Below are 22,983 nucleotides of genomic sequence, written 5' to 3'. Positions count from 1 at the left end.
CTGGCAAAGCAGGGAGGTCCCAGTTGACTGGAGGTTCGCAAACGTGACGCCCATCCACAAGAAGGGGTGGAAGGAGGACCCAGGGAACTACGGGCCTGTGGGTCTGACCTCGGTGCCAGGGAAGGTCACGGAGCAGCTCGTCCTGAGTGCCGTCGCGTGGCACTTACAGGACAACCAGGTGGTCAGGCCCAGTCAGCAGAGGTTCAGTGCTGGAGGCAGAGATCTTCTCTGGGGAGGTGCGAAGCAGAAGGGTGAAGGGGTGAAGCTTCATCAGGGGCAGTGCTGATAGGCACAAGGAGGGGGATGTAGCCCAGGGAGAGGGACCAGAGGCCAGCTTTGGTGTTTGCCCTGCTCCGAGCGGTGTCCCGTTACCCCTCCAGACCCTGCTCGGTGGCCAGGACAGGTGCCCTTCCATGGGGATGGCTACGCTTTGGGTGGGATGTGGCTGTCCCTTAGAACTGGCCTTGCTTCGTCGTGGGGTCCTGACGCAGCTCCAGCCCCTGGGGGCACGAGGGTGACCCAAATTCCTCCGCCTGCCCTCATGCCAGCGTCGGGGGGGGGCAATCCTTGTAAATCAAACCTCTGCCGGGGGAAAAAAGCAGGCTCCCTCTGTCTCATCCGCAACCTTTTGTCCTAAAGTTTCATTCCGGTGGGGTGTCTTCAGGGCTACAAGGTGATTAACATCCATTTTAAGCATGTTCCAGACATGTTCTGGATGCCTGTAAGCCCCTGAGGTGTTACAGATGGCTTACAAGGTGGGCTCCATTAGCGCTTGATTCACTGCTTGTTAAAGCCTCTATTAATCTTGTATTAATCCTTTCCAAATGAGACCTTTCTGGAGGTGTAGCAGCTTCGGAGACCAGGAGCTGAGTTTCTCCCCAGCCCGCTGCCACCGATGTCAGCGAGGGTTTAGCTCGGGATCTCCTTGCGTGGCTGCTGGGAGCGAGAGCCGCCCTTGACGATGCTCTAATTAGCGTTGGGGTAATGCTGAACCCAGAGACCCCGCTGGCCCTGCTGCCCTGAGAGCCGGGGTGCCTGGGGGAGCGGGATCTGCAATCCGGGAGCCCACTGCCCACTCTGTCCCCCCCCCTCCCAGGGAGGACGGGAGGGCGCTTGGGGACAGCCTGGGGACCTCGTGTCTTGCAGAGGGATGCTCTGCCAGTGAAGTGGCTGGGGGAGAGCCCTGCCGCGGTGCGAGTTGTGCATCGGCTGGGTGGGGGCACGCCGTGGAGGGGGCCTGGAAGGAAAAGCCTCTCCAGCCCCCACCGCTGCCAGCCCTGGGGCTTTCGGAGGGATGCGAAGGAAGGTCTGAATTAGGGGGAGCGTGGAGCACCGTAAATGGCACCTTGGGCTCAGCCGTGGGCTTGGGGTGCTGCCCGAGGCACCCTGAGCTGGGTCTGAGGGCAGGGCGCTGCCCGCGCCACCGTGCCGAGCTGTGTCCATCCGGGCGAGGCGGCGGTGGGGATGGCGGAGATCTCCCGTCCTTGCCGAGGCTGGGATGCTGCAGTTGTCATGGCAACGCGGGAGGCCTGACGAGCTGCAGCCCGTAACCCAACCCGGGGGGTGGGGGGTGTGTGTGTGCAGGGCTGGGTGTGCTCCCCGTCACCTCCCCTGGGCCCCGGCACCTCACCGTACCCCAAAATCGTGGTGGAAAAGCTGACAAACCCACCCATTTTTCAGCAGAGACGCCCTGGTGGAAAACACAGGGTTTTCCACAGGAAGAGACACCTTTAGGTGAAAAAACGCGTCCAAACCCGTTGCAGGGAGCCCGCAGCCAAGTGGGAGATGCCAACAGCCTCCTGCCTTCCTCTACCCTGTGCCAAAATCCTCTGGCGGCTGAGGCAGGGGTGAAGGCTGTTGGCACCCCGCAGAATTTGGCCCTAGGGGTCCTGGGGGTCTTTCCACCGAGCATGGACCTGCCTGGGAGATGGGCTGCGGAGGGATGGGATGGAAGCACAGCCAGCTCTGCTCCCCCTCTGCCTGAAGGTGGCTGGATCTGCCGCGCAAGGTCACCTCTCCCTTCTGCCGCCACCCGTGGCCCTGCTCAACCATCCCACGTGGCACGGGGCTGGATTTTTCCCCACCTCAGGACAGCTTTTGCTCCGGCAGCTTGTCCCCGCAGGGGCCCTCAGCATCCACCAGGCTTTGACTGACGTCTGTCTGTCGCCTCCCCGGCAGCTGGAGACACAGACAGTGGAGGGGCCCTGCGGAAAGGACAGGCAGGGGATGAGTCCGAGCTGCATCCCCTCCGTAGGCGGCTCTGTAGCCACCAGAAAGGCCATCGGGACGCCTGTTGGAGCAGGGCCAGAGGAGGCCCCGGAGATGCTGGGAGGGCTGGAGCCCCTCTGCTGTGAGGACAGGCTGAGAGAGCTGGGGGGGTTCAGCCTGGAGAAGAGAAGGCTCCGGGGAGACCTTGGAGCCCCTTCCAGTCCCTAAAGGGGCTCCAGGAAAGCTGGGGAGGGACTCTGGATCAGGGAGGGCGGCCATGGGACGAGGGGGAATGGTGTCAAACTGAAGGAGGGGAGATTGAGATTAGGTATTTGGAAGAGATTTTTCATTCTGAGGGTGGTGAGCCCCTGTCCCAGGTTGCCCAGAGAAGCTGTGGCTGCCCCATCCCTGGAGGTGTTCAAGGGCAGGTTGGAGGGGGCTTGGAGCAACCTGGTGTGGTGGGAGGTGTCCCTGCCCAGGGCAGGGGGTGGCACTGGGTGGGCTTTAAGGTCTCTTCCAACCCGAACCATTCTGTGATTCTCTGCCGTCACAGACCCCGTTCTCGGCAGCATCCCTGAGCAGTGGCTCGTGCTCTCCCTCGGGTGCCTCATTTTGCGCGGTGGCCTCGAGCTCGTCCCGTTCCGTGGGGCACCGGTAGCACACGAGTCACATTTCCTCCCAACGCCCACCTCAGCGCAGTGCCGCCGCTATTTTTGGAAACTCTTGAAAGCGGATCAGCCCTAAGAAGCACATTTAATGAACGCTCTCACTCTCGCATCCCCCTGACATCTCCCAGCTGTGGCCGGGGAAGCCGCCGGCAGCCCACCCCCTGCGCTCCCGTCCTGGATCAGATCGGGATGCACAGGGATGCTGGTGGCGGGCCTCATCCCGCAGCCGCCTCCTGAATCATCGGGGAGCTGAAGCAGCATCTGGGTGGCAAAATGTTTTCCTTTTAAAGGGTTTGTTTGGGGTTGAGATTTATTTTTTGGCGATGCCAGCTCGGCATCGATCATTTGCGCTCCAAATGAGTGGATCATTCACCGTTATTTTTACTCTCAGCCTCCAGGATTTCAGCTGGGGCTGCAGCGGCTCGCTCGGCATCTCTAAGCAAAAAATGGGCAAATCCCAGCTCCAGGAATTGAAGCTTTGATGAAATTACAAGCTTTGAGTATCGCGGGCAGGACCTCCTGGCCTTCCCGGCTGGGGAATCACCTGTTTTTACGGGATGCCGGTGGATCTGGACCTTCTGCCCCCATCCCGCATCCAGCACCGATAGAAAATCTACGAGTGATTTTCTTTCGGAGCGGTGCCCGCGCTGCTCATCCATCGCTCGGGAGCTGCCCGAGGTCGGCGGCCGCTTTCCCGGCCGAGCCCGGGAGCAAACCCCGAGGGGAGGCCGTGGCTTTGCCGAGCCGCCGCTTTTGCCATGGTTTTTTGGGGTCTGAAGGTTTCACCTGGAAACAAGCAGCTTCCCGCCCCCTGCCCGCCCCCACCACCGCCACCATCCTCCTCCCGGCACGGACGGGCTCTCAGCATCCTCGACCTTGCTGGGATAAAATTAGCCATTTCACTTTGAATTAAAGACAGTTCGGCTGAAAGCAACCCGAGCGGTTCGTTTCAAAGACGTCAAATGGCAGCGGTTCCTTTTTTTGTCCGCGATCGGGGAGGGGAGGGTCCTTCCAGCCAGCGCCTGGTGACAATGACATTGATTTCCTAGACCTTTTGGCGTGGCCAAATCTGTATTTTTAGCCGGGGAAAAGGAGAAAAAAAAAAAAAAAAAAAAGAAAATCAATCACGTGCCGAAGAACCGCTTTGCCTGCCCTGATGGGAAGAGACAGGAGATGATGCTGAAGTCGGGGGGTGAACCGCCTGCCGCCCCCCTCCCCTGGAGACCCACCGGATCTTACCAGGGTCCATCCCAGGCGCTGGCCCCCACTACCCACACCCACCCCGCCCATGCCACCCCACACAGCCCCCCGCCTCCAGGCTGGGGTCCCTGAGCCCCCTCCCCACATCAGGGAGCAGCGGGACCCCCCAAGGGATCCCATCCCCTCGGCACCCCCTGCAGACATTTATCTTCCGGGGCGGGCCTTGCCTTCATCCCCCCCCCCCCCGCCGCCCTCCTCCTCCTCCTCACTCTCCCCCGCCCTGTTCTCATTTCCCCAAGAAGACTTTAATGAAATCTGCCCTTAATTAAATCCACATTCATTTGCATAATTACCAGGAAATTGAAATTAGCCTGCGGACGTGGCTGGAATACATTTGGCGTCGAGCAGCCCTGCCTGCGCGGAGGGGGCTGCACCGAGGGTCGTCGTGCCCCCCCCACCCCCCACCCCCCCGGCACCCATGGGTGCTGCCACCCTGTCCCACGGCCCCCCCCCCCTTCCCTCCCACCCTGGGGTGGCCACGACGGTGGGCTTTGGGGGGGGGGACGGACAACAGGGTGACATTGAGGGGACAGTGCCCCCCCTGCCCACCTGCCCGCAGCTGCACCAGCACCACGTTTGTTTTATTTATTAAAAATAATAATAAAAAAAAAGTCTTCACCGCCATTGAGAATTTTTTTGTTGCTTTTATAACTATGTATTTTGTCATTTTTTATGGTGTTTTTTTTTTTTTTTTTTTTTTTACTCGTGGGGTTTTTTTGTGGTGGTTTTTTTTTTTTGTCTGTTTGTTTGTTTGTTTTTGTTTTTTTTTTAATCCTTTTTCGACAGTGACAAACTGAGGTAACGTCTGTGACACTACAGCCTCTCCTACGGGAAGAAGGTCCGGAACCCGACAGCCGAGGGAACTGGAAATTAAAAACCCGACAACCTACCGACACAGCGACCTCGACGGGAACAGAAATCACACCCGGGCACCCCCCCCCCCCCGCATCCCCCCCCCCCCCCCCGCAGCGGGACAGACCACCCGGGAAAGGTACAACCGGGCCCTCCCCGGGAAGGGAGGGGGGGGGCGGCGGGGATCCCTTATCTACATTATTGCACGAAAGATCGAGGACATGGAGGGACCTAAGGCAAAAAGGAGAAAAAACCGGCGCCTAGCGTCTCTACATCGGGGCGATGCTACTTCTAAAACCGGCCCTCGGCCCCGGCACCGCGGGCGGGGGGGGGGGGTGGGGGGGTGGGTGCCGTGGGGGCGGGGTCGGGGGGCAGCGGCGGTGGCGGGGGGGGTCCGGCCGGGCACCCGCCTGCTGTGTAAACTGCTGCTGCTGCTGCTGAATAGCGTTATAGCCCTTTGTGCGGGAATTGGGGGGGGGGGGGGAGAGGGATTTGAGGGGGGGGGATGTCGCCACGGCACCCACCCCGTGGGAGGGAAGCCCGAACCGTGCCAGGGCTTGGGTGCTGCCACCTTGGGGTGCCCCCCCAGCCCCTCCCCACTGCCCTGGGTGCCCGAAACCAGGAGGGTTTGACACCCCCAATAACGGCCTCGTCACGAAGGGGCCACCAGTGGCTCCTGCCACCCCCCCCCCGCCCCGCCTCGCTGCAGCCAGCCCCGGGGGGGGGGGGATTTACCCCGCTGCCTCCTCCCCGCCGGCCCCAGGGGAGGGGAACCGGGCTTCGGGGAAGGGGTGACAGCAAAGAGGGCGATGGGGACAGCGCAGGGAGCCCTGGGGACCTTCAGGACACCACCGCACGCCCCCTCCCCTGCTCCCCAGGTCCTGCCCTGGAGATGTGCCACCGTTTCCAGTCCCTGGGTACAAAAAAGTCTGCAGAGGGGACAAGGGGACGCCACCACAGCAGAGCCAGCCTGGCCCCCAGCATCCCACCCGCCGGACAGCCAGCACCACAGCCACCACCGGAGCCCGGAGCGCAGCTCCCGGCTGGGAGGGGACAGGTCCCTCCGGCCGGGGGTCTGGGGCCAGCGTGCGGCCACCCAGCGGGGCAAGGCAAGGGGACACAGGGGCTGCCAGCGGCTGGGACGCACGACGACACACAGACAGGGACACTTGCTACATCGATGGCTGCCAGCACCTCCCACGGCAGGGAGGCAGCCGGGGAGGCCGGGGGTCCCGGGTTGCCAGCGACCCCCAGGTTCCCCCATCACCAACCCAGCGCCCACCTCCCCATCCCCTCCCGCCCCCCACCAGCGGGGCAGGGACGGGTGGAAGGGGGCAAATCGCCACCCACCCAAACCTCCCCAAAGGCCTCCTCCACCGTGCGGGGTCATCGGCCTTCTCGCGCCCCGGCCGGGGGGCAAGCACGGGGTCGGGGGGAGCCGATGGGCACTGGCTGCCCCAGACCCCTCCCACCCCTCGGGGGTGACCCCCACCCACGCAGAGCCCCTCCCGGCTCTTCCTCCTCGTACGGGGAGCCCCCTCCCCATGCCAACATGGGGGGAGCCTCGGAGGGGGCACCAATGTCCTCCCCGGCGCCGAGCGGTGCCCTCACCCCGGCAGGGGGGGGCGGTTCAGCATCCTCGGCGCTACGGAGCGCAACCAGTTTTGTCCTTTTCCTCTTCACTTTTGTTTTCTTTTTCTTTTCTTTTTTTTTTTTTTTTTTTTTTTTTTTTTTTGCTTTGGGAGACCCGGAGCCTGGTCCCGGCTCATGCCATCACCACGAGCAACACGCTCCCCAGCCCCATCCTTGTCCCCGGGGAGGGGGGACAGGACGGGCGGCTACCGCGTGCCGCCCCGGCGCCATCAGACGCAGATCTCTATTGCTGTGGCCAGGACCATCTGCCCTTTGCCTTTATCCTGCCGTCCGTCTGTCCTGCTGGCCGTCCCCGGGGGGGCCGCGCTCGGCTCGGGGCCGCGGGGGCCGCTCCCTTCGGTCAGGACGGTCCTCTTGAGCGGGGCCGGGGTGCAGGAGCCGGCCGCCTCGTGACGATGGGGACCGGCCGGGAGCTTGTCCCCGGCGTGCTTGCGGGAGCGGTAGGAGGGTCGGCGCCGCACCTCGGCCATCAGGTCGCATTTGATGAAGTAGAAAACCTCCTTGACGGGACAGCGTTTCTCCGGGTCGAGGGCCAGCAGGCGCTGGAACATGCGCAGGGCACTGTCCGTGAAGCGCCGCCACTGCGAGGGCAGCCCCCCCAGCCGCCCCTTCTGCCACCGCACAAACTCCTCGAAGAAGGCGTCGGAAGCCGCCGCCGCCTCCCAGGGGAAGTTACCGGTGAGGACGCAGAAGATGAGCACCCCGAAAGCCCAGACGTCGATGCTGGTGTCCACGGCGAAACCCTCTGCCCGGCCGGCTTGGCAGACCTCGGGCGCCGTGTAGGGGATGGTGCCGCTGATGCGCTTGACCCGGCAGCCCACCTTGCGGGTCATGCCGAAGTCGGCCAGTTTGACGCGGCGGCAGTCGCGGTCGAAGAGCAGGACGTTCTCCGGTTTGATGTCCCGGTGCACCAGGCTCTTGCTGTGCATGTAGTCGAGGGCCAGGCCCAGCTGCTGCACACAGCGCTTCACCAGCTCCTCGGGGAGCCCCACCTGCGGGCGCGGGGACATGGCGTCAGCCACCCGCCACTGAACCCCATGGTGATCCCACCCAGCTCGGGGACCGTCACATCGCTATGTCATTACACATGTGACGCGGTCATGGCTGCTTTTATCTGGGGTGCTCTCTGCAGTCGGGAGACAGGTGGTGGGTCCAGGCTACCCTAGGGGTGGGTGATGGGTCTCAGGACCTCCAGGAGATGGTTGATGGGTCTCAGGCCACCCAAGGGATAGTTGATGGGTCCCAGGCTGCCCTAGGGATGGATGATGGGCCTCAGACCATCCTAGGGACAGGTGATAGGTCTCAGGCCACCCTAGGGATGCATGATGAGTCCCATACCACTCTAGGGACAGGTGATGGGTCTTAGGCCACTCCAGGGGATGGGTGATGGGTCTCAGGCCACCCCCGGAGATGGACGAGGGGTCCCAGGCCACCCCAAGGGATGGTTGATGGGTCCCAGGCCACCCTAGGGATGGTTGATGGGCCTCAGACCATCCTAGGGATGGGTGATGGGTCTCAGACCATCCTAGGGACAGGTGATGGATCTCAGGCCACCCTAGGGATGGTTGATGGGCCTCAGACCATCCTAGGGATGGGTGATGGGTCTCAGACCATCCTAGGGACGGGTGATGGATCTCAGGCCACCCTAGGGACGCATGATGAGTCCCATACCACTCTAGGGACAGGTGATGGGTCTCAGGCCACCCCAGGGATGGCTGATGGGTCCCAGACTTGCTTCTAGGTGCTTACGGTTGGGGCTGACCTGGTCCCTGAGCATGACGCCCCCTCCCACATGGCCACCGAAGCACAGCAGCAGCTTTGCTCAGCACCCTGGGGATTCTGAGCCCCCACCACCCCCACACCCCAAAAAGGCTTCCACAGGAGCGTCGGGAGGGTCCCACCTGTGGCGGGATGATGTCGAAGAGGTCCCCGCCGGGGGCATACTCCTGAGCAAAGACGTAGCAGTCCTCAGTCTCGAAGACCACGTCGAAGACCTTGATGATGAAGGGGCTGGAGGAGAGCGTGTTGGTGATGCTGAACTCCCGCAGGAAGTTCTTCAGCTTCGTCTTGCTCTTGTTGACGAACTTCAGGGCCATCTTGGTGCCTGTGGTGGGCAGGAGATGGGGGTGAGCCCAGGGCACGGTTGGGACATGCTGGGCACCCTGCTCCCAGCGTGGCCGCGTCCCCCACGCGCCTCCCGTTCCCCTCACCTGTGCTTTTGTGGGACACCAGGTCCACCTTGCCGTAGGTGCCCTTGCCGAGCTCGCGGATGAGGTCGTAGTGCTTGCTGATGTCGGTGCCCGAGAGGGTGCGGATGGCCAGGGACTGCATGTCCTCCGTGATGAGGGGCACCCCGCAGCAGGCCAGCTTGCGCGACGGCTCTTGCTCAATCGAACCCGCGCTCATGGCTGCGCTGCAAGGCAGAGGTGGGTCACCAATTTTGGTGGGTGCTGCAAAGCCCCCGCGCCCCATCCCCTCCCATCCCGTCCCGTCCCCGGGGCTGGCAGCCACGGCGCCTTGCGAAGGGGCAGGGGGACGCTCGGAGCGGTGCCGAGCAGCACCCGCTGGGTGCCAGCCCTCTGTCCCCAGGGGCCACCAACCCAACGGCTCTGCAGAGGATGCTCCAGCCACGGGGGGCAGGGCCAGGGGGTGCTCTGGCCCCCGTGACTCTGACTCGGGGGGGGGGTGCCGGGGGGCAAAGCGAGGGCTCGGGGCATGGCAGAGCCAGGAGGGCAGGGACATGGCGACACACATGCATTTCCTTGGCCCTGCTGTGTTCACAGCCACCACGCAGGATGGGAGCTGAGGCCCTTTCGGGCTCCCCAGTGGGGACACCGGGAGCCAGCCGTGTCCCCTTCACCCTTTGCAGAGCACTGGAGCCCCTTCCCGAGCCAGCGATGCTCCGGAGCCGGGCCAGGGCCATGTCGCAGGCACCGAGCGGGACACGATGGCTCTGCAGCACCTCACGCCGCCATACGCCTCTGACCATCCATCGGCACCGACTCTTGCCTTCCCCAACCAGGACGCCCGGAACACGGACAACACCACCGACATTCCAGCAAACCAGGAGCGGTTCCTCCTCGCCCCGGCCATCCCCGTGAGGAGAACCGAGCTCGGACTCACCCACCACGGCAAACAAAACCATCCCGGGGGGTCCTCTGATGCCTTCGGGACGCCGCGTCACCCTCCGTCACCCCCTGCCAAGAGCACGAACCCAGCGCCCCGCGCAAGCCGCCCCTCCGGCTGCTTTTTATTTTGGAGCAGATATTGCCAAAAAATCACGGGGCAGCAGCCGAGCGGGCGTTGGTTTATATTTAGGTTTTTGAACGCGGCGTCTCACCGAGGCGGGGAAATAAATAAATAAATAAATAAAATTAATAAATGAATCCAGCTTGATCCGGGACCGACGGCACCCGGGGGTCCCATCGGTGCCGGGATGGAGTTGCGAGTGGCCAGGGATTGCGGCGTGGGCTCTCAGCGGCTGCGGACGTGGGCTCGCCGCCCGCCAAACACCCATTCGGGTGTTTGGCGGGCGGCGAGCTCACATCCGCATAAGATTGAGTCCGTGGGAGGGAGCCAGGACGATGCCCACAGGCTGAACCCCATGCCACGGCCACACAGCGGGTGCGAGAGCCACCCCCAAGCGGTGCCAGACCTCCCCCGCTCCCCCCCCTTCAAAGCACCCACGAACCACCCCGGGGGTCAGCATCCTGCCCGATGCACGAGGTTCCTCCCAGCCTTTTCCCAACGTGGCTGAGCCTCATCTCCAACCTCTCCCTTCCTTTCTTTCCACCGGCCCCTCATCCCAAAGCAGAGCTCAGCTTCTTCATTTATTATATATATATATTTTTTTTTTTTTCTTCTCCTGGGAAGTTGGGCAAAAAATAGAAAAGGAACTTCAACATCATGATGTTCCAAAAATGTAACGGCTTTGACTCATAAGATCTCCAAAGCGGCTCATCTCCATAGTGTTTTATTGGCCTCCTGGAAGAGGAGCACCGTTTCAGCGGCGGGGTGCTGGAGGTGGAGGTGGATCCGCGCGGCAGCTCGATGGAGGCATGACTAAAAACAGCTCCCAGCATCCTGCAAGAAGAATTCTGTCTACACTTGAGTTTACAATCACGCTCGTCAATGTCTCTTAATTAACCGGTGTTGAAACGCAATTATTCAAGTCGGCAAAGTCGGAGTTTGGGGAAAAAAAACAACCTGCCGGTGGGTTGGGAGAGAGGAGGTGAGGGACTGACGGCGGCTGAAAAGCGCTCTCCGAGTCAAGGGCTGTTTGGTTTATTCCCCTCGGCTAAACCTGTTGGGTTTGCCCGGCAGCTCCTTGCCGACCGGCAACCCAGGAACACCCATGGGAAAGGGGTGTCCCACCACCCCAGGTCCCTGCCCGCCGCCTGCCCGCCTTGTGCAGCCGCCCCAGGGCTGCGGCTGCTGCTTTTGGGGTGGTTTATGGAGCCCGAGCGGGGGCAAACCGGCTGCGGTGTGGCTCCTGCCGCCAGTGACCCTGCCGGGATCCCGCCTGGCATGGCCAGGGATGAGGTCCCTCATCCTTGGCTGCCTCCCATGCCCACACCAGTCACTCCGACGCGCCCGCCCGTGCAGCCGCGTGCCGCATCGTGCCAAACCGGAGCAGAAACGGGGCCTTTTCCCGGCACGGCGGCTCCTCTCTCGCCTCCCCGGCATGGCTCCCAAGCACCGGGGCGGAGGAGCCCAAACCCAGGGAAGCCCAAACCACCTTCCCAGCGCACGGGCCCCCCCCACCCCGGTTGTTTCGGGTGTTCCTGGCGCTTTGAAAAGCAGGGAGGAGCGATGCGCATCCCGGCTGAGTCCTGGCGAAGGCCCCCGCGGCACGACACCCCGGGCAGCCGAGATGCTGCCAAGCGGCAGCGGGACCCCGCCGCTCACCGCAGGCGCTTCATGCCGTCATCTCTGCGTCCTGAACCGTTTCTCCTACTATTCAGACTAAAATTGTTCTGTGTTTAAGCTTCAGAACCATTTATCTCATTGAGCGAGGAGGATAATCCACCCACCTCTTCCTCGCTCCCTGGCAGGTATTTATAGGCAGCCACTCGTCTCCCGTCGGCAACGGCCGCTCCTCTCCCCAAACCTCCCCGGCTCCATCCCCAACACCGTGGAGCGGCTCCCGGGAGGATGGAATCCCGTATCCGGAGCCCGGCATTCCACCGGGTACCGGGGCCGGCACCGCCAACCCACTCCCAGCCCAATGCTGCTCCCGGCAAAGGGATGCTCTCCCCGGCTCCGCATCCCGCTCTGCTGCACGCCCGGCCCTGGGCGCACGGGCTCTGCCAATAAGTAATTGCAAACTCATTAAGAGCTCGTTGAGAGGAGCAGAGGCCGCCCGGGAGAGCTGCCCTGGGCACCCGGCAGAGGAGGCTGCTGGAGCAGCAGCTGCTTGGAAATCAAGAGGGAAAAGGGGGGGAAAACCCCCCTCTGGATGCATCAGGAAACAAGCGGGATGTTGAGCGGGGCCAAAGGAAAAGGGTTTGGGGCTGAGCCCAACGTGGGGGTCTCTGTGGCCAGGCGGCATGGTGAGAGACCAGGTCCTGCACCGTGGGCTGCTCTGGGGCAAGGAATTGGGAAAACGAAGGGAAAAACCACGTGGGGCAGGGTTAGGGTCTTTGCAAGACCCGGATTTCTCTTTAGAGAGGGGGAAAATGAGAAATGCCTGGCAGCGGGGCGGGTGCAGGCACGTGCTGCTCTGTCCCTGCGGGTGCTCCGGCCGCACCACCTATATTTTGCAGAACGTTCATTTCCCCCATCCCCATCCCCTCCCGCCTCTGCGATGCTCCCTACGATGGCAGCGTGCTCATTAATTATGGAGTAATTGGCATTGGTCGTTAGCGGGTAACACTGACTCCCCCCCAGCCCGGCAGGCTGGAGGCCAGGGCACCCGTCGGGAGGGTCTCGCTCCCTCCGCACCCCGGACGGCTCCCAAACCTCCCTTATTTTCTCCAAACCACCCGCTGAGCCAGCAAAGCCATTTCCAAGCGAGCTCTTGGCCATCCCCGTGTCCGGTCCCCCACCTCCCGCACCACCCCGGCGCTGCCCCGGTGCCACCGTGGCGAGGGAACAGGCGGTGCCTCGGCCGTGCCCTGCGCCTAGCCGCTGCCTCCCACTCCATTTCCAGTCTGCGCCGCCTCCATTGCTGCCTGACCCCGTTCTGGGGACATCCTCTCATCTCCTCCTCGGCGCCACCGGGACCCGCGCGAGGCGTTATTAGCTGTACTTCCCGGGGGCAGCGGCGCCCAGGGAGGGCTGGCAAAGGCACCTTGGCCAAACGAGGACGATGTCTCCGCGGGTGCAGGGGGAGGACGGGCATCTTGCCGGGGGTCAGGGCTATAGGTACCCGCTGCATCCTCCAGCCGACCCGGCCGCTGCATCCCATCCCACCCCAGAGCAGTGGAACACGGGCAGGGAGAGGGTCCCTTCACCCATGGGCCACCCCAGGGCCATCCAAAGCCACTCCAGACAAGCCGACCGTGTCCGGGAGGTGGCTGGTCACGCACGGCACAGGGACACAGGCCGGCGGCTGCAAGTGGGCAGCATTTTGGGCACAGCCCCTCTGCCAGCATCCCGCCACCTCCCGTGGAGGGGATGGATGGGGCACATCCCCACGTCCTCTCACCGGCTCTGTGGCGGTGGGAAACCCTCACGTGCCGCTTACGCCACGAGCCTGAACCAGCAACAAACCTCCGCCGAAGCAGCAGCAACCGTGACTTCCCAGTGCCCCCAGTTGGGGACACTCCACTCCACGTGAGGGCACTGAATTCCCACTTATCCAGAGTTTCCCATACCGGCTCCTTGCCTGCACCAGAGCAGACTGACCAGCACCAGGATGGGCTTCGGCAAAGCCAACGAACACCCAGAACCGCGTGGTGTCCCAGTCGGTGGGTGCCGCTCTCCCGGCGGGGACGTCTCGGGATCAGGCCCCGTCACACCCATCCGTAGCATCCCCTGTAGCGGGAACCATCTCCCATCCCGGCCACGAGCCCACAACAACCTTCTTCAGCCTTTGGTCCCAGGATTCAGGTTTCACAGCCAGCCTCCGCAGGAAAAATTTGGGAAGAGCAGATGAAGCAGCGCCCGGGCTCTCTCCTGCAGCAGCCCTCACTGTCCTCCCGAGGGACGAGCGGCCGCCGCTCCCCGGGGAGTCACCGCTCTCCCCTCCTGCCGCCGTCCTCCGTGCCCTCCGCACTGCTCTCCCGCAGCTGCCGGCAGGATTTTCCCTGCCCTCGGATGCACCGCGCCGTCTCCGTCCATCGGCCCCCGAGGGCAGGACCTTGGCCGCCTTTCAGTGCTTCTGCCTCCCGGGAATTTTTCCCCTGAGGAGCAGGATGGCTTCGTTAGGACCTCGGCTACTCCAGCCTCCAGCTCCTCCCGCCTTCGCCGCGCCTCGCCGCCGGCACCGGGGATTTATGATTACTTCATTGTTTGATTGGTTTCATCAGCCTGTCATCATCTCCCTCCCAAAACTCTTCCACCAGCGCCGGCAGCATCGCACGTTTGGGATCTGCAAAGACAAACGCCCCGAACTGCACCTGCCCGGGGGGGACAGGGCCACCCTCGGCCCCTCTGGCTCTTGGGGACATCGGGGCACGTCACCCCATTGTGAAAACTGGCCCCGTCTCTGCTCCAAGGGGCTTCATGGCCTTTAGACACCGTGGGGGCTGCTGTATCCCCGCATCCTGGGCATCACATCCCGGGCAGGCGACACCCCGACGCCAGACCCAGCGCAGAGGGGTGTCCAGAGCCAACATCCCCGTGTGCCCCCCCCGCCCCCCAGCCCCGTGCCACTCGGCTGTCCCCGAGCTGCGGCAGGACTCCCGGCTGGCGTCGCCCGCCCGCGGAGACCGGGAGGAAAGTGGGTCACGCTCCCCTTCCCCAGCCGCAGCCGGCGGGAGGCTGGTGCGGGCTGGAGGCCGGTTCCCGCACCGGCAGCGGGGGGAATCGGGGGGTGACGAGGGGAGATGCCGTGGGGAGGTGGCCTGAGCTGCCCCCGGGGCCGCCCCCCCTCCCTGCTCCCCTTCCCCCGCCGCTCTCCATCTCAGCGCATCCTTACGGAGCCCCCCCCCCCCAAAAAAATATATTCCCTGGGATCCCTTTTCTCCCCGCTCTGCCACCAACTCCTTCCAAGTGGGACTCACGCCTCACCCCTCCCCGGCCCCGACTTTGTGTCCCCCGCCCCCCGCCGCCGCAGGGCCGGGGCGCAGGTGGCGGCGGCCGGAGGAGGGGACCCGCCACCGGGACCCCGCGCTCCTTCCCCGGGATGGGGGGGGCCGGCCGGCCGGCCGAGCCCCCCGGGGGCAGCACCCGCGTCGCCCGGTGACCACCCCCCCCCCCCCCCCCTCCCCGGTTCTGCGGGGAGCGGCGGGAGGCGCCCCCCCATCCCATTCATGCCGCGATGGTAATTCGGGTGATGGTCGCACCGGGGGACCCGCGTCCCCCCCGCCCGCCCCGCGCCGTGCGGGCAGACAAAGGGCGGCCCCGCCACAAAGGCGGCGGCCGGTACCGGAGCGGGCGGTGCCCCCCCCACCCCGCGCCCCCCTCCCCACCACCACCACCACCGCCGCCTTACCGGAGGGGGGAGCCTCCACCGCCCCCCGTCCTCGGCGGGAGAGGAGCCGCCGCCGCCGCCACCGCTCGCCCCCCGCCCGGGGCCGCTCGCCACCCGCACCGCCGGGCTCATGCCGCGGCCCCGCCGCCGCCGCCACCGCCACCGGAGGAGCGGAGCGGAGCGCGGCCCCCCCTCACCGCCGCCCCGCCCCGCCCCGCGCTCCGCCCGCCACCGGCGCCGCCCCGCAGCCCCCGGGGACGCGCAGGGGAAACGGGGCGCGGTGGAGGGGGGGGCTCCGCCGCCGTTATCACCGGGCGCTGGGGGGGATGCGGGGCATCCTCCATCCTTCCCACCCCACCCCGGCGCAGGCAGGGGCGCGGGAGGGTTTGCGCCGGAGGAGCCGCCTTCCTCCTCCTCCTCCTCCTCCTGCCCCACCGCCCGGGGGAGCCACCCAGGGGGAGGAGGGACAGGCACCGGCACCCGGGCAGGATCGGGCCCCTCAGCCCTTCGAAGGACTCCGGTAGCTCGAGTCTGGAAAACCCTGGGCTGCATCCCCAGCAGCGGGGGCAGCAGGGCGAGGGGGGGATTCTGCCCCTCTGCTCCACTCTGGGGAGACCCCCCTGCAGTGCTGCCTCCAGCTCTGGGGCACCAACAGCAGAAGGACACGGAGCTGTTGGAGCGGGGCCAGAGGAGGCCCCGGAGATGCTGGGAGGGCTGGAGCCCCTCTGCTGTGAGGACAGGCTGAGAGAGCTGGGGGGGTTCAGCCTGGAGAAGAGAAGGCTCCGGGGAGACCTTCGAGCCCCTTCCAGTCCCTAAAGGGGCTCCAGGAAAGCTGGGGAAGGACTCTGGAGCAGGGAGGGGAGCCATGGGACGAGGGGGAATGGTTTTAGACTGGAAGAGGGGAGATTGAGATGAGATCTGAGGAAGAAATTCTTGGCTGTGAGGGTGGTGAGCCCCTGTCCCAGGTCACCCAGAGAAGCTGTGGCTGCCCCATCCCTGGAGGTGTTCAAGGGCAGGTTGGACGGGGCTTGGAGCAACCTGGTGTGGTGGGAGGTGTCCCTGCCCAGGGCAGGGGGTAGCCTCGTGGGTGATCTTCAAGGTCCCTTCCAAACCAAACCACTCTGTGATTCTATGATCTGGGCTTCGCCACCATCAGCACCAGAAATGTCCTTCCACAGGACCCCATCCCGCTGTTTCCAGGTTCCCCGGCTCCTCCTCTCCTGCAGCCTTCCAAGACTTTGTATTTCTTCTCCTTCAGCGCGGGTGATGCCCACCCTGGGCTGCGGGCAGTGCCTGGCTGGACCTTCTGAATTCCCACTCTTAAACACGTGCAGGACACGCGGCTTAGCCCCACGCACCCAGGAATGGCGGGACCATTCGGAGAGAGCCAGGGAAAGCCGCTGAGGCAGATGCGCCACCCGGGCTTCCCTTCAGCTGCGTTAACATTTGGCAACCTGTTCAGCAAGTGATGCCAGCGCCGGGCATCAGGAGCTCCCGGGCACCTCCAGCCCGGGGGACAGTGGCAGCTCACCCAGAGGAGGGTGAGGGGTCGGCACCACGATCCTCCTTGGAGCATCCCAGGGCAGATCCCGTCTTTATGGATTTCTTCCTGCGCTCACCAGGGCTGAGCAGGGACATTTTGTCACAAGGTCATGGTTTGCTTTGGGGCTTCCTTGGCTCTTTGCTGGGCCCCGGGTCACTTTGAGGCCACTTTGAGCCAACCCACAGCCGTGGGGCTGCCCCACACTCCAAGGGGTAATGGCAAGTTGTATCAGACACAACCAGGGACCAGAGCTGCCACTGTCCCCCGAGCCCCCCGCCACCGGGGAGGGCAGAGGAGCCATCGCCACTGACTCACCGGCGGCTCTAATCCGCTTCCAGTTTAGCAGAGCAATTAGTCTTTTTATGAATGACTTTAATGCAAGAGGCTGAATCACATTCTGACACTTTTCTTTAACTCAGTGACAGGCGCTGCTGTGACATTGCCACCCTTCTCCCATCCGGCAGCCACCCGGGACACGGCCGGTGTCCGGCCTGGGCAGTGGGAGAGGTGGCTGTGGCTCATGGACGCTCATCGGTCCCCTCAATCCCTGCTCCGCTCACCGGTCCCTGCCACAGCTCCCGGCACCCATGGCTCGGATGCTCCGAGTATGGACTATCCCCACCGAGAGGAGAAATGCTGTCCCCTGTGTCACCGGAGCTGGTGACCCAGCAGGCCGGGGCAGCTGGATGGCGCTGGATGGGTGCTCGGACCAGCCGCGTTGGGGCTGGGAAAGGGCTGGCACAGGGCAGGAGAGCATCTTAGGGGGACGGTGGCGCCGGTGAGGGAGATGGGACAGAGCTGGGGTGCTCCAGGTGCTGCCACACAGGCAGGACACGGGCTGGTAAAAGCCACCACAGCCTTCCTCGCATGCCTCGCTCCATCGCCCGGTGGGGACGGAGAGGGTCCAGCCCCGTCCCTTCCCACGGCACCCTCACAAGGCCCCCGTGTGCCCTGCCTGCCCTTGCCGTGCCATCCGTCCCCTGGCTTGCGGCTCCCCGGCTCTCGCAGCCTCCCGCTCGCTGTGTTCCGAGCTCTGCCTCTCCACTCTCCTTCCCCTCGCCCTATTTATAGCTCGGGGCTGTTTCTAGGTCAGGAGCCAGGCGCCGGGGACCGGGGACTGTGGGGGGCTGCGGGGACAGTGTCACAGGCCCCGCAGGCGGCTCGGCTCCCGGTGTCACCACCCCGGTGCTGGAGGATGGGGCTGTGCCGTGCCCCGGGTACATGGAGGCTGAGCCATCGGGCTGCGGCAGGGCTCCGTGGGGCTCAGCAGAGCTCCGTGGGGCTCAGAAGCTCTCCACGGGGCTCAGCAAGGCTCCATGGGGCTCAGCAGGGCTCTGTGGGGCTCTTTGGGGTTCTGTGGGGCTTGGAAGATCTCCATGGGGCTCAGCAAGGCTCCATGGGTTCCATGGGGCTCTGTGGGCCTCCATGGGGTTCAGCAGAGCTCCATGGGTCTCCGTGGGGCTCAGCAGGTTGCCATGGGGCTCAGCAAAGCTCCGTGGGTCTCTGTGGGGCTCAGCGGGGCTCTGTGGGGCTCAGCAAGGCTCCGTGGGGCTCAATGGGGCTCTGTAGGGCTCAGCAGGCTCCATGGGGGTTCAGCAGGGCTCCGTGGGGCTCCATGGGGCAGACCAGCACATCGCCAGCACGTGGGTCAGGCAGAGATTGAACACCAGTAGCACCAGTCGGGGTTTGCATCGAGCTCGGGGTCTTCAAAGCACTTAGAGAATATTAATAACTAATTAAGATCAGGGAGATGAAAGGAGCCGGATCAAACACGGTTATCACCTAGTTCCATCCCAAGGGACCAGGAATGCCCCCGGGATTTCTGCTCGGAAAGGAAATATCCCAGCTGGTGCCACGGGGGGTGTGCCAGGACAGGGTGGGCAGCAGGGAAATGACCTGAAAAGCCCCAAATATTTCTCATCAAGCCCAAATCCCTCCAAATTCAGCAAGAAGGTCGCTCGTCGTCCCTTCGCTGTCTCTCGGTTGTCCCCTCGCCCTGTCAGAGTGGGGGCCAAGGGGCCGCACAGCACGTGGGTGAGGGGGTGCCAGGGCCACCCGCAGCCTGTCACGCTCCGGTGACATGAGCTAAAACCTGCCGTAAGATGCTGGCAGGGATGCTGGGAAGGAGCAGGCGGGGAGGGAAGGAGGGAGGGCGACGCTAGAGCGGAGCACGCCGGGAGCTGCAGCGCTGGTGGCGTCTCCCAGCTGCTTTTGGATGTCTCCCCCCCGCCCCCCCACAGTAGCATCCACCGAACCCCGAAATCTCCTGCCCTGTCCCTGCGGTGAGGCCACCTCACCACTCGGTGCGGGCACCGGTGTGACCTTGGCTGCCCGCTGTCCCCCTCCCTGTGCCACTCGCCTGGCACCCCTCCGTATCACCACCCGGGGTGCAGGACCCATGTTGGGGGGGGGCTGGGTGCCCCCCTCGGTCCCTGGGGACAGCGCCCAGGCAGGGGGATTTCCGTGGGAAAGGGGGACGGCGGGAGCTGGGTCCCGCAGTGCTGGGGTGGGGGGTTGAGTGCCCCCCGCCTCGGTGGTCCCCCCCGATGGCGTGCTGCCATCCCCTGCTGCGGCTGCCGGGGTGAGATTCCCAGCAGCTGCTCTCAAGGTCAGGGAGGAGACGCAGCCCGTGGTGCCGTGGGGACATGCCAAGCTGCTGCCAGCAGCCCTTGGGCTGCCTCCCCTCCCGCAGCCCCCCAGCTCCCATCCCGTGCTCCCGGGGGGGCAGAGGATGGACCCAAGCCAGCTGTGTGGGAGGACACAGTCTCCTGCATGCTTCCTGTACCCTCCCCGGCCCAGGCTGGGTCAGCACCGTCTGCCTGAGGACCACTTGCAGGGTGCTCTGACACGGTGTTGACTCTGGAGCATAATGATGACTGTTAAGCCACTGGCTTGAAAGGAAACGGAAGGGTTTTCTTTTGAACGGGTTTCTTTTGAACAGAAGCAGAAGGGGGGGTTCTTCCTGGGGGAGGTGGGATTTGGGGGTGTAGCGGGGTCACGGCACTATCCCCCTCCCACCCCCTATCTGAAGCCACAGATGCCAACTGGATCGCTGCCTGGGGCCGTGGCGCAGCTGTACCCACAGATCCCGCTCCCAGCATTTCCCACCCCCTCACCAAACGGGGCCAAAGCCACAAGCGGGACTGAACTGGGAGCACGGGGAGAGCCCCCGGGGCCTGCCCTGGCCCCCCGGCACCGTCCGGCACCCGCCCGCCCGCCGGCCGCCTCCGCTCGCAGCCCGTTCTCCTGGCACCATCTAGCGAGGCTGCGGGGACAGGCACGCTGCCACCCACCCGCGTGCGTGGGCCCACGCGCTCTCTCCGGCTCGGGGGGACAGGGACATGCGGTGGGACGGTGGCAGAGCGGGGAGCACCCGCTGGGTCCCCCTTGCCGCCACCCCCCACCCGCCCCAGCCCCGGGGGAGCCCACCCCGGTAGCTGCTGTGCCGGCGGTGGCAGGCGATGACAGTCCCGGCCCCACGGGCTGGCGGCAGGCCCAGGGAAAAGCTGTTAGGGACAGGCTGGTGACAACCTGGGCGGGGGGGCGTTGGGGGACAGGGAGCCCTCCCAGCACAGCCGGGCAGGACAGGGAGAGGTCTCCGGGGACAAGCCACAAGTGTCCGCCCTGCACTGTGCCCCCATGGGGAGAGGTAGTCCCTGCGGCCACCATGCAGGACCTCAGGCCACCACACTGTCACTCTGGGTGCTCCCCTCCCTGGCTGAGAACGTCAAACTCGTGCCACCTGTGGCCCAGCGCAGGCTGGGTGCGGCCGGTCGGCTCCGACCCCGGGTCGGGCTGTAAGATGGGAGCCCCGGGGATGCTCTGCGCCCCTCTCCAGCAGCATCCACACCAAGACCCCTGTCCCACCCCCGGTCCCCTTGTCCCCCCCTGCCTCCTGGCACCTTCCCAGCCAGCGCCGAGCTCGTGGGACACGATTCACGGGAATTGAGGCGCCAAAAAGACGTGATTTACACCAAAACAAATCCTACAGCTTCTTGCACAGTGGGGAGGAAGGACAGGCTGCCTGGACTGGTACGCGCCCACAGGCAGCCAATAGCCCTGCCTGGCCACCAGCCCGGCACCCGGCCCTCGCCGTGGGCAGCCGGTGCTCGTGGGGGGGTCCCGGCCGCGGTGGGGTGGGAGCTTTGCCCCGGCGCCAGCGGCTCGGGACGGGAGCTGGCAGTGGCTGGGTGCCAGGGAGGAGCAGTTGGGCACGCCATGTGCTGGCGTTCACACCTCGCATCCCTGCCGGCTGCCTGGCTAATTCCGGCACCGCCACATCCGCCTTGGCTGCCGCTCAGCAGCGCGGATGGCAGAGGAGCTTTCGGGGAGGAGGGGGAGGCGAACGCCGGTGCCGTTGCCGAGATGGCCAGGCCTTGGGGACCCTCGTGGCCCCCCTCGGGGACCCCCTAGCCACCCCGTCCCCCTGACCCCCAAGTCCCTGAGAGCAGAATCGGGCTGGGGACTGCGTCCAGGGGAGCAGGTGGGATGGCTCCGGGATGCCTTGGGTTCACACACTGCTGCCAACAGCCCCGCTCCCATGGGCACACCATGCTCAGCACGGCACAGGACGCCCACCCCGTGCCCTGGAGAGCTGCTGCTGGGGAAGGACATGCCAGATGCGCACACGTGCTGTGCACGCAGCCTCTCCCCGGCATGGCACGGCACGGCACGGCATGGCATGGCACAGCAGGGCACAGCGCCCGGCCATGGTCTCCTCTGGCCAGGGGGATGCGCCTGCTCCAAGGGAAACTTTGGCACAGCCAAGGCAGCTCTCAACACCAGGCATCATCCGCCAGCCCAGCTCGGCGCCGTGCTCCCATGCCTGTCACGGGCTCATGGCACGTCCCCTCATCGGCGCATGGCCCAGCTGGGCACGGCGGCACTGACCTGTGCAGGTGCAGGGGCTGCAGCTCCTCTTTCTGGAAACAGACGAAGCAAAAGGAATCCATCGCTCGGCTCCGGTGGCCACCGTGCCCGGGCGAGGGGGACCGCAGGCCAGGCAGCACTGGAGGCGTGTTGGCATCTTCCTCCCCCTCACCAGTGCTGCCGGTGGCAGGAGGCTCACGCTTGCCTGCCCGGGGCCATGGTGTCGGGGAGCCCTTCAGACGGCCGGGCTGAGCGCTGGGGCCGGCTGCTCACCGCACATGGAGGCAGCACAGGGCTGTGCTGTGTCCCGCGTCGCCCTCGCTCCGGGGCCGGTGATGCCCAATGCCACCCCGGCACCCATCGCGCAGCACGGCCAGAGGCAGCACCGGTCCTCAGGGGGTGAGAGTGGGGACTTGGGGTGGCATCGCCCAGGCCGAGGGGTCTGGCAGGGCAGAAGGAGGTCCCGGCCAAGCCCCGCGATGCTTCAGAGGCCGGGGAAAGTTGCTGCCCCTCTCCGGCACCCAGCACCCATGTGGCACTGGAGGGTGGTGGGCAGAGAGGACGGGAGCACTCCGGGGGGAAAAGTGTCCCCTGCACGGGGGCTTGCAGCAGGTGGGGTCCGGCGGGGTTTGGTGGGGTCCTGCAGGATCTGGCAGGGTTTGGCAGGGTCCAGTAGGGTCTAGCAGGGTCTGGTAGGGTCTGGCAGAATCTGGCAGGGTTTGGCAGGGTCCAGTAGGGTCTGGCAGGGTCCGGTAGGGTCCGGTAGGGTCTGGCAGGGTCCGTCAGGGTCCGGCAGGGTCCAGCAGGCAGGTAGCTGGGCCGGTAGCCCTGCACGCTCGCAGCCCCGCACGCTCGCAGAGGAAAGTTGTGTGGTCGGCGAGCTGCAGCTCCGCGGGGCTTGTCTCACCGGCAGAGCAGCCGCTCGCTCTGACAGCTAAACCAGCGTGCGAGTATTAATAGCTCCAGATTCATGCGGTGAGGCTGGGAAGTTAACTCCTTGGCTGCCGCCGCTGGCCCTGCCCAGGCTCCAGCCGCCCCTTCCTGGCTCCGGGCTGCTGCCACAGGGCTCGCCAGCACCGCAGCTGAGACCTGGCAAACTCAACCCATCTTCTGAGCGTCACTGAGAGACCCGTGCTCTGTCTCCTCCTCCTTCCCTGGGCTCTGCCTTGTCCAGTCCTTGGCACGGGGGACACGGCACAAGCAGGGAGGGGATTTGTCTTGGCCTGGGTGCCCGTAGGTGCCCTGAGCTGCAACGGTGATGGAGAAGGTGACCTGGGAGCCATTCCCAGGGGGCTGCTTGCCGCGCTCGGCCGGGCACAGTGGGACATGGCAGGGCACAGCATGCCAGTCCC

At 65.0% G+C, this 22,983-nt stretch overlaps 1 protein-coding gene across 8 annotated transcripts; it reads right to left on the bottom strand.

The window, feature by feature from the left end:
• Window positions 1–4,890: 4,890 nt before the first annotated feature.
• SBK1 (SH3 domain binding kinase 1) lies at window positions 4,891–22,694 on the bottom strand. Of its 8 annotated transcripts, none has more exons than XM_063343630.1 (5): window positions 21,653–21,756; window positions 13,356–14,175; window positions 8,852–9,054; window positions 8,543–8,745; window positions 4,891–7,633 (listed from the first exon to the last, which is right to left on the bottom strand). In XM_063343630.1, exons 3-5 carry the CDS (start codon window positions 9,045–9,047, stop codon window positions 6,851–6,853), a joined length of 1,182 nt encoding a protein of 393 aa, XP_063199700.1. In that variant the 5' UTR covers window positions 9,048–9,054; window positions 13,356–14,175; window positions 21,653–21,756; the 3' UTR covers window positions 4,891–6,850. The 8 variants fall into 8 exon arrangements, with proteins under 8 accessions (XP_063199700.1, XP_063199699.1, XP_063199701.1 ...); XM_063343629.1 differs by lacking the exon at window positions 21,653–21,756 and adding an exon at window positions 15,241–15,368; XM_063343631.1 differs by lacking the exon at window positions 21,653–21,756 and adding an exon at window positions 15,241–15,352 and having other exon boundaries at window positions 13,356–13,987.
• Between the last annotated feature and the right edge of the window lie 289 nt (window positions 22,695–22,983).

This window comes from Chroicocephalus ridibundus, chromosome 8 (genome assembly GCF_963924245.1).
Source record: "Chroicocephalus ridibundus chromosome 8, bChrRid1.1, whole genome shotgun sequence".
NCBI lineage: Eukaryota > Metazoa > Chordata > Aves > Charadriiformes > Laridae > Chroicocephalus > Chroicocephalus ridibundus.
Note: the sequence above shows the minus strand (reverse complement) of the source record. Positions and strands in the feature narration are given on the sequence as shown.

What these genes read in the sequence shown, in the direction of transcription:
- SBK1 (XM_063343625.1), bottom strand. Translation starts at nt 21,788, where the DNA reads ATGCCAACACGCCTCCAGTGCTGCCTGGCCTGCGGTCCCCCTCGCCCG. An exon ending in CAGCCCCTGCACCTGCACAG is followed by an intron (nt 9,050 to 21,652) that starts GTCAGTGCCGCC and finishes CTTGCAGCGCAG; the next exon opens with CCATGAGCGCGGGTTCGATT. An exon ending in TCGACATCATCCCGCCACAG is followed by an intron (nt 7,634 to 8,542) that starts GTGGGACCCTCC and finishes CCGCGCCCGCAG; the next exon opens with GTGGGGCTCCCCGAGGAGCT.